Consider the following 10,722-nt stretch of genomic DNA (forward strand, 5'->3'; position numbering starts at 1 on the left):
AATCAGCTCTCTCACAGTCACATCCATGCACATTCTTGTACACAGACTTAAAATCTGAATGACACGTTGCTTGATTGGACTGAAATGTAACTGGATCTTTAAGTGACTTAGTCTAATGCATAGGCCTTTAACAAATGGGTTTACTGAGAGTTCTGGTCACCAGTGTTTTGCTCTTTTAACTACAATTAAACAATTGATATAAAGTCTTTGATGAAGCACTTGGTTTTATAGGCAGAGCTGCTTCAGCCTCCAGGCTAACTTTCAATGAATAAGGTACATGAATGATAATTCAGTGTCATAGTTTCAAAATTGACTTATCTAAAACATTTAATTAAATAACAGTAAAATGCACATTTAGTATTGAGCAAATTAATTACACACACTTTGAATTGAGTAATTTAGTGGATTAAAGTGAAAATATTCAGAGGTGAAAGTTAGATACCTGTAGACAGGAGTAGTGGGATTAGCATTTTTGCATTTAGGTTTGCTTTTGTTTTGATTAACACAAGTTTTTTTTGCCCTGACTTAAATTACAATTTTAGTTTTTTGTTCAAGTTAAACGAAACTAAGCTTGAGGGCAGAGTCGGACAACTGTTGAGCCCAGTTATCTCAAAGTAAATTCCTGCTGAAATATTCTACTAGTTTCTACTTAATCGTACAATTCAATCAATAACTCGTTTATTTTGCATTAGGTCTTTGACATGTCCCATTTAATAGGATTTCTTAACCAACTAATCATGTTCAGGAATAGAAAATTAAATATAGTATTAAACTTTTTAACTGAGACTTCAAAGAAAATCTCTGAACTCAATGACGGTGGTTTGATTCTAATCTATTTTTAGATTACAATGCTATTCACATGTCTGTTTTTTCTTGTTATCACAATTTAATTTATTATATTTCCAAAGATTTTTTTATTTAACTAAGCATTCTCTCAAGAAATCTTTTAGTCTGATTCCTGAAGACTTTATCGAATTTACACTAAATGTAATTACCAAACTTTGGGAAAAGTTCAAAATGGCCAATGGGATTAATGGAGAGTCATTTTTTTTTAGAAAGGTTAAATAAACTGATTTGAGAGAGCTTAAAAATATAATTCAGATGAGCAGAATCGTCTGTTTCCCAACTCCATCCCCCCGCCCTTGGCTAAAAACAAAAAATTCTACAAGAGAACGTGTGTGAGCAATTATAGAATGGAGGCCATTCAACCAGTCATGTCTGTTCAGATTGTCTGCAAAAGCAACTCTGCTGATCCAACTCCTCCCCCCACCGCCCCCTCCTTTCCAGGTAGGGTAAAATGTCTGTAACTGACACGTGTACTGTAACTTGATAAGGCACAGAAAAATTAATCAGAAAATTACCCCATTGGAGCATTGCCAGTAATAGTGCAAAGTAGCTTTTAGCTTTGTATATATTCAGGACCACTTGCTGTAGTTGACATGCTCAGAGAAGGATATGGTGCATAAATGAAGGTCAAAGACTTAAATTATAAGTGCATTGAACTCGGCGTAGTTGAAACCAATCACATACATAACGTCAAAACCAGCAATTGAAACCATTTTACCATTGTACATTTCAGTACATTTTTGCATGTTTGTCTTGGATCATCCATCTTGTACTGATTTATGTATTATTTTTAAGTGTGCACAATATTTCAATTATATTGTCAGAGAGTAGTTGTATTTTTATTAAATTACCTTGCCCCATTTGTAGTCCAGTCAATGATGTTTCTCCATTGAAATCTAAAAGTGGTAGACTAATCTTTCAGTTAATTCAGAGAATGGTCTGAATAATTGTTCCATGGTTGTATCCTGTTTTCTGCATTTGCTCTCACATGTTAGCCGTTTATAGAATGAAAGGTTTATAAGTAGTATATAGACATTATGAAAGTTTGTCCATAAATGACAACATTTCAATATCTCAGGGTTTCAAAGCTGTCACTGAATCAGGAGCTGGCTGAGTTTTACTGACTGACAAATTGTTGAAACTGAGAAAGCAGCAAGTTGTGATCCTGAAACCGACTGTGTACTAACACTGTACACACTCATAAATAGTTTGCGATCCTGAAACAATTTCCTGAATTGTAGTTGAATTTCAACTTGCGTTCTCTGCTTCTTCAGGTTGTGAACCTGACCTGAATCGAGCTGCCTACCTTGAGAAAAAAAGACACTGCTCCTGAGATGCATTCCTGTAGCTGAACTGAAATGAACGCTTTTAAGAAGTATATTTAAAAGATTCACTCAGTGTGCAGACAGAGATTAAGTGCATTATGACTATGACAACGATTGCCATTGATTTTTGAAGCACATTCCGCTGCTCCTTCTGGGCTAAACGATGAAAGATTAGCACTTGGATTTTCATTATGTGAAAGCAGTAATGTCATAATGGGAGTGTTATTCCATTCAGTTACATGGTAAGTGAATTGGAACATTCGAAATGTTTCAGTATAAATGGCGAATACCGCAGCTCTTGGTGTGAAGCATTATAAGCGAGTGCAATTAAGAAAAACAAAGTCAAAAATGTGCTCCGTTTGATCCACAAACTGGAAGTATTTCAAATCACGCAGGCGGCTGTGGAATATGCTATTTATATATTGAAATTCTTTGGCAAGTGATTTGAATTGAAAGTGTGAACTCAACTTCCCTAGTTGCAATCTGGCACGTGTTATTAATGGTATGTTGTTCATGTTGTTAATGCCATTTGAGCCATTACATCTTAATGTCCTGAGCTTTACCCATTGATGATCATGCTCAAGATTACGAGAAGTGAGGTCCACAGTACCAAACAAAGAAAATTTGGTACATGGAAATAATCAAGGTATTTGCTGACAATTCGTACTACACTGACAGATGGGCATTAAAGCCAGCCTTTCTTGTTTTTGGGTACTGTTACCTCAGTGGACTAGACAGTTGGCTTGTGATGCAGAACAAGACCAGCAACGTGGGTTGAATTCCCATACCGGCTGAGTTTATCCTTGAAGGCCTTGTCTTCTCTACCTTGCCCCTCGCCTGAGGTGTGGTGATCATCAGGTTAAACCACCACTAGTCACCCCTCAAAGCAAAAGCAACCTATGGTCATCTGGGACTATGGCAACTTTACCTTACCATTGCAAAAGCAAAAGACTCAAACATTAAAGCTACCTAAAACATCACATATATAACTTCAAACCCAGCAGCAGCTGTCCATTAATTGCAAACAAGCCATTCTCCTCTGGGCCCCATGTAACAATTGCTGTGTTTTTAGTTTCACTTGTCTGACAGCTGTTTGTGCGTTGGACTTGATCCTTTTTAGCAATTACAAATATCTTGGTCGTGATGGCCTGTCTATTTAGCTCAGTTCATCAAATTCTCATTCTGGGTCAGAAATGTATTAGTGTCCCCACCCCCAAGCCAATTTAAACACATAATTGAGACTCCACAGTGATGCATTACTAAGGGAGTTTGCATTATTGCAATAATGCATTATTGATGGGGCAATTCTTCAGATGAGATGTTAAACCAGGGACCTGTCTCGCTCTTCCAGTGGCTTATTTGCATACAAAGGAGCCACGGATGTACTCCCGGTGGAATGGCTAACGTTCCCCCCCCCCCGCCTTCATCAATGCCACCAAAAACAAGTTAACGTTTTATACTTCTCATTGTAGTTTGCAAGATCTTTCTGTCTACAACCTTTACTAACATAAGTAACAATACTTCAAAAGTAATTCAATGCTCTGAGATGTTTGGTCTCACATTTGGACTGTCACATTTGGTCTCTTGACATAAAGTTGCCATAGTCCCAGATGTCCATATATCTCAGTGCTATTTCTCCTAGCCTAAAAAGAAAGAATTTGCGACTTTCACAATCGCAATGTCCCAAAGAGCTATGTCCTTCATGCCAATGGGTTCCCTTGCTTCAGCTGATAATAAGAATTTACATAAGAACTAGGAGCAGGAGTAGGCCATCTGGCCACTCGAGCCTGCTCCTCCATTCAACGAGATCATGGCTGATCTTTTGTGGACTCAGCTCCACTTTCCGGCCCGAACACCATAAGCCTTAATCCCTTTATTCTTCAAAAAACTATCTATCTTTACCTTAAAAACATTGAATAAAGGAGCCTCAACTGCTTCACTGGGTAAGGAATTCCATGGATTCACAACCCTTTGGGTGAAGAAGTTCCTCCTAAACTCAGTCCTAAATCTACTTCCCCTTATTTTGAGGCTATGTCCCCTAGTTCTGCTTTCACCCGCCAGTGGAAACAACCTGCCCGCATCTATCCTATCTATTCCCTTCATAATTTTAAATGTTTCTATAAGATCCCCCTTTATCCTTCTAAATTCCAACGAGTACAGTCCCAGTCTACTCAACCTCTCCTCGTCATCCAACCCCTTCAGGTCTGGGATTAACCTAGTGAATCCCCTCTGCACACCCTCCAGTGCCAGTATGTCCTTTCTCAAGTAAGGAGACCAAAACTGAACACAATACTCCAGGTGTGGCCTCATTAACACCTTATAAAATTGCAGCATGACCTCCCTAGTCTTAAACTCCATCCCTCCAGCAATGAAGGACAACATTTCATTTGCCGCCTTAATCACCTGTTGCACCTGTAAACCAACTTTCTGCGACTCCTGCACTCGCACACCCAAGTCTCTCTGCACAGCAGCATGCTTCAATATTTTATCGTTTACATAATCCCGTTTGCTGTTATTCCTACCAAAATGGATAACCTCACATTTGTCAACATTGTATTCCATCTACCAGACCCTAGCCCATTCACTTGACCTATCCAAATCCCTCTGCAGACTTCCAGTATCCTCTACTTTTCGCTTTACCACTCATCTTAGTGTCATCTGCAATCTTGGACTCATTGCCCTTGGTCCCCAACTCCAAATCATCTATGTAAATTGTGAACAATTGTGGGCCCAACACGGATCCCTGAGGGACACCACTAGCTACTGATTGCCAACCACAGAAACACCCATTAATCCCCACTCTTTGCTTTCTATTAATTGACCAATCCTCTATCCATGCTACTACTTTACCCTTAATGCCATGCATCTTTATCTTATGCAGCAACCTTTTGTGTGGCTCCTTGTCAAAGGCTTTCTGGAAATCCAGATATACCACATCCATTGGCTCCCCGTTATCTACTGCACTGGTAATGTCCTCAAAAAATCCCACTAAATTTGTTAGGCACGACCTGCCCTTTATGAACCCATGCTGCGTCTGCCCAATGGGACAATTTCTATCCAGATGCCTCGCTATTTCTTCCTTGATGATAGATTCCAGCATCTTCCCTACTACTGTACCGAAGTTAAGCTCACTGGCCTATAATTTCCCGCTCTCTGCCTACCTTTTTAAACAGTGGTGTCACGTTTGCTAATTTCCAATCCACCGGGACCACCCCAGAGTCTAGTGAATTTCGGTAAATTATCACTAGTGCATCTGTAATTTCCCTAGCCATCTCTTTTAGCACTCTGGGATCCATTCCATCAGGGCCAGGAGACTTGTCTACCTTTAGCCCCATTAGCTTGCCCATCACTACCTCCTTAGTGATAACAATCCTCTCAAGGTCCTCACCTGTCATAGCCTCATTTGTATCAGCCACTGGCATGTTATTTGTGTCTTCCACTGTGAAGACCGACCCAAAAAACATGTTCAGTTCCTCAGCCATTTCCTCATCTCCCATTATGAAAACTTCCTTCTCATCCTCTAAAGGACCAATATTTACCTTAGCCACTCATTTTTGTTTTGTATATTTGTAAAAACTTTTACTGTCTGTTTTATATTCTGAGCAAGTTTACTCTCATACTCTATCTTACTCTTCTTTATAGCTTTTTTAGTAGCTTTCTGTTGCCCCCTAAAGATTTCCCAGTCCTCTAGTCTCCCACCAATCTTTGCCACTTTGTATGCTTTTTCCTTCAATTTGATACTCTCCCTCATTTCCTTAGATATCCATGATCGATTTCCCCTCTTTCTACCGTCCTTCCTTTTTGTTGGTATAAACCTTTGCTGAGCACTGTGAAAAATCGCTTGGAACGTTCTCCACTGTTCCTCAACTGTTCCACCATAAAGTCTTTGCTCCCAGTCTACCTTAGCTAGTTCTTCTCTCATCCCATTGTAATCTCCTTTGTTTAAACACAAAACACTAGTATTTGATTTTACTTTCTCACCCTCCATCTGTATTTTAAATTCCACCATATTGGTGATCGCTCCTTCTGAGAGGATCCCTAACTATGAGATCATGAATCAATCCTGTCTCATTACACAGGACAAGATCTAGGACCGCTTGTTCCCTCGTAGGTTCCATTACATACTGTTCTAGGAAACTATCGCGGATACATTCTATAAACTCCTCCTCAAGGTTGCCTTGACAGACCTGGTTAAACCAATCGACATGTAGATTAAAATCCCCATGATAACTGCTGTACCATTTCTACATGCATCAGTTATTTCTTTGTTTATTGCCTGCCCCACCATAACGTTACTATTTGGTGGCCGATAGACTACTCCTATCAGTGACTTTTTCGCCTTACTATTCCTGATTTCCACCCAAATGGATTCAACCTTATCCTCCATAGCACCGATGTCATCCCTTACTATTGCCCGGATGTCATCCTTAAATAACAGAGCTACACCACCTCCCTTACCATCCACTCTGTCCTTCCGAATAGTTTGATACCCTCGGATATTTAACTCCCAGTCGTGACCATCCTTTAACCATGTTTCAGTAATGGCCACTAAATCATAGTCATTCGCGATGATTTGCGGCATCAACTCATTTACTTTATTCCGAAAACTATGAGCATTCAAGTAAAGTACGCTTATGTTGGTTTTTTTACCTCTGTTTTGAATCTTAACATCTCCAGTTTTATTCCTTTTAGTATTACTGGGCCTATTCACTGAGTCACTGTACCTTGTACTGTCGCCCTTTTTGATTTTTGACTATGTCTTCTCTGCCTTGCACTTTTCCCCTTACTTCCTTTTGCTTCTGTCCCTGTTTTACTACCTTCCAACTTCCTGCATCGGTTCCCATCCCCCTGCCACATTAGTTTAAACCCTCCCCAACAGCTCTAGAAAACACCCCCCCCAGGACATCAGTTCCAGTCCTGTCCAGGTGCAGACCGTCCGGTTTGTACTGGTCCAACCTCCCCCAGAACCGGTCCCATGCCCCAGGAATTTGAATCCCTCCCTCTTGCACCATCTCTCGAGCCACGCATTCATCCTATCTATCCTGACGTTTCTACTGACTAGCTCGTGGCATTGGTAGCAATCCTGAGATTACTACTTTTGAGGTCCAACTTTTAAGTTTAACTCCTAACTCCCTGAATTCAGCTTGTAGGACCTCATCCCGTTTTTTACCTATATCGTTGGTGCCTATGTGCACCACGACAGCTGGCTGTCTCCCCCCCCCCCCCCCCCCCCCCCCCCCAGAATGTCCTGCAGCCGCTCCGAGACATCCTTGACCCTTGCACCAGGGAGGCAACATACCATCCTGGAGTCTCTATTGCGTCCACAGAACCGCCTGCCTATTCCCCTTACGATCGAGTCCCCTATCACTATAGCCCTGCCATTTTTCTTCCTGCCCTGCTGCGCAGCAGAGCCAGCCACGGTGCCATGAACCTGGCTGCTCCTGCCTTCCCCTGGTGAGCCATCTCCCTCAACAGTATCCAAAGCGGTACATCTGTTTTTCAGGGAGATGACCGCAGGGGACACCTGCACTGCCTTCCTACTCTTGCTCTGTCTTTTGGTCACCCATTTTCTATCTCCCTCAGTAACTTTCACCTGCGGTGTGACCAACTCGCTAAACGTGCTATCCACGACCTCCTCAGCATCACGGATGCTCCAAGGTGAGTCCATCCGCAGCTCCAGAGCCGTCAAGCGGTCTAACAGGAGCTGCAACTGAACACACTTCTTGCACGTGAAAGAGCCAGGGACAGTGGGCATGTCCCTAAGCTCCCACATCGCTCCCACATCCCACAATAGTGACACTGTTCCCATTCTTCACACTGTGAAGTTCACAAAGTGGGCTGGAGGAATAGATTGTTTAAACATCTGCCAATTGCACTGAAATCAAAAGTGCTCCACACACATTATTTTTTTGCTCATTTAAATTAGAACAAGAATTGATTGTTGTCCTGTAGCTGGTAAATTGCAAAAATATTCTATTTACTATTTATGCCTTCCTGCCAACTAGTGACTTTATTTCTTTGGGTTCTGAAGCAATATATTTGTTTAATCATCAGAAGTACCCTGTATAATTAGTTGAATCCTGGTAAGTGTCAGATTTTCAAGACTAATTATGCTTGGATCAGCATTTCTACAAACTGAATTAAAGCAACCAATGCACAGAATTTTTTTGGTTCCATGTTTCAGGGAAATATTCAAAGATATCCTTTAAAATATATAGAGAGATTATTCAAAAGTGAAAATATATACCTGAAGTATAATTTCAGTTTTATGTTTAGCATTGAAATATTTGAGAAACTGGTTTTATGCTTGGATCAGGAATTCGTATTCAAGTGTGTTGTACTATGATCAAGAAATATGTTCACTGGGGAATTATCGGTTGCAGAATATTAGAATTCTATACTTCGACCAGGTATGTGTTGCTAAGTATGTTCTCACCTGCTCAAACTTTAGGAAAGGGATACATTTGAGACTAATTTTGACAGTTTACCCATTTTAAGACCAAGACCACTGCACCTCAGTTGGGATTGTTTGACAGTAAACTTTTGATCTAATATTTTTGGTGTTACTGAGAATGATGTAGGATGCGCAAAGACTCTGGTAGTCATTCTGTACATGATGATATGACTTCAATAATCCAGGCACCAGAATAATTCTATGTTCAATAGTCATAATGTTCAGATTTTTATCTTATTTAATCTCATTCAAAACATTTACTGCATTTCAAAAAATTAATCTATAGTTCAATTCTTCATTTTACAGGTTCACCAGACACCGCAGAAGGAGAGGCAAGTCAAGTCACCAAAAGCCAAGAGGCGAAAAATCTCTAGATAACGTTCAATGTCTTCATCACTGATATAGAGATATAGGGTTGAACTGTGTGTATATAGAGTCTTAATTATCCACAATGCTAAAAGGTGCTATTGAACTGTGGTACAGTGTTTCTTCAATAATGGGCAAAAATTATATGCTGGATAGCTCATCAGAAACCTTGTGAGATCATGGTTACAGTTTATCTACTGCTTGCCTAAGAAGTGACATTTTCTACAGTACTAAGCGATCAAGAATTTCAAAAACTGAACAGTCCAAATGTTTCTGATGATTTTTCATTGTGTATATAGATATGCGAAATTTCATGGTAATATCAAAATGTAAATACTGTACAAAGTTGTCATGTACAAGCATACTTAATGCACAGTTTATCTTTTCTTGTACAAAATAGTGTACAAAATTCTTTGGTTTCTATTGAGTACACATACAAGAGATTACCAGTGTAAAGAGGATAAATAAAAATGCCGCTTAAAGCTTTTATATGCAAGATGCTGTTTTTGTATTTAACAGCAGATGAGGCATGGTTATGTGATAACTTAATTATGGCAGACACTTCACACCGCCAATGTTCATTTCTATTCTGTTTAGAACTGTCTTTTGTGCAATGGCATGGAGGTCTACTACAGTCCCACATGCAAACTCCATGTAAAATGAAGTCTTTATTTTTCCCTTCGCTTTTTTTCCCATTCTGAATTGATGTGTTCTGTTTTGATGGTATTGTTGTCTGTGTTTTCTTATCAGTCAACTTTTCTGCTGTTTTATGTCAAAACAAATGTTTTATTCATCAAAGGTGCGTGCTTTTATATTTAATTTGGCCTTTCTTTGCTTTACTCCTAAACTGTCTTGTAATGACAAACTTTGCTCTTTGTTTTGACATTTACCTAATTGTTTTGTATTTTCTCACATGTATACTTTACATTAGTAGAACATGTAAAGTATTTTGTGCACTTGATTTTAATTGGTTGATGGCATTTATGTGGGTGATAGGAGTAGTTTGTTCCAGTCCATGCAAATTCTCTTTGGGGTTTTATGGTTTCATGTAAAGGACACTAATTGTAAATATTGTGAGCATTACAGGTCGTGCAGTGTTGTAACATTTTTAATAATGTTGCACCTACTTTACAATTAAAAACTGGTCACTCATACTTGAATTTCTGCTTGTGGAGCTATTCTTTACCAACATTTCATGGTAAAATAGGAATCCGAATGCAGTACGCCAGACCTATTTTTAAACCTCCTCAAATTGAGTTTAAAAAATGTACTGCTTATAGCTAGTATAGTTACTTGTATTTTGTAATTGCAGGTGCTCATCACATTTTCTACAGTACATAACATGGCGGAGGGAACTACTGCAGCAGAACAGTCATGTACATTAATTTGCTTGTTTGAACTTTGTAGAAAGGAACAATGAAAGGCAATATCCAACAATTATTGGATTTTCAACTTAATTGTTTTTCTTCATGGTACCGAGTTGGCAAAGGACATTGACTAATTTGTCAATGCTTCTATGAAGCTGTCATGGAACTGAAGTGCAGATTGTAGCAACACAGTGATGGATGGGGACTGGATGATTCACCAGCAGCACAGGCACTACATTTGTATTGTTGGCAATTCTGATTCTCATTAGTGCTTATTTTATTTTGTGTGACTAGAAGAGACTTAATTAGATCTCAAAACTCAATATAAATTCAATTTTATGGTACAAACAGGTTCATGGATGTT

General features: G+C 39.5%; 1 protein-coding gene across 4 annotated transcripts in view; it reads left to right on the forward strand.

Moving 5' to 3' along the window:
- The window catches only part of mbd6 (methyl-CpG binding domain protein 6), a 371,598-nt gene extending 361,447 nt beyond the window's left edge, over positions 1-10,151 (forward strand). For all 4 annotated transcript variants that reach the window (XM_038789976.1, XM_038789979.1, XM_038789978.1 and 1 more), the window contains one exon: positions 8,932-10,151. In XM_038789976.1, coding sequence (XP_038645904.1) covers positions 8,932-9,003 — 72 coding nt within the window. In that variant the 3' untranslated portion in view covers positions 9,004-10,151. The remainder of the gene's footprint in view (positions 1-8,931) is intronic.
- The last annotated feature ends 571 nt before the right edge of the window (positions 10,152-10,722 follow it).

The sequence above is a fragment of the Scyliorhinus canicula genome, chromosome 2, assembly GCF_902713615.1.
Source record: "Scyliorhinus canicula chromosome 2, sScyCan1.1, whole genome shotgun sequence".
Lineage (NCBI taxonomy): Eukaryota > Metazoa > Chordata > Chondrichthyes > Carcharhiniformes > Scyliorhinidae > Scyliorhinus > Scyliorhinus canicula.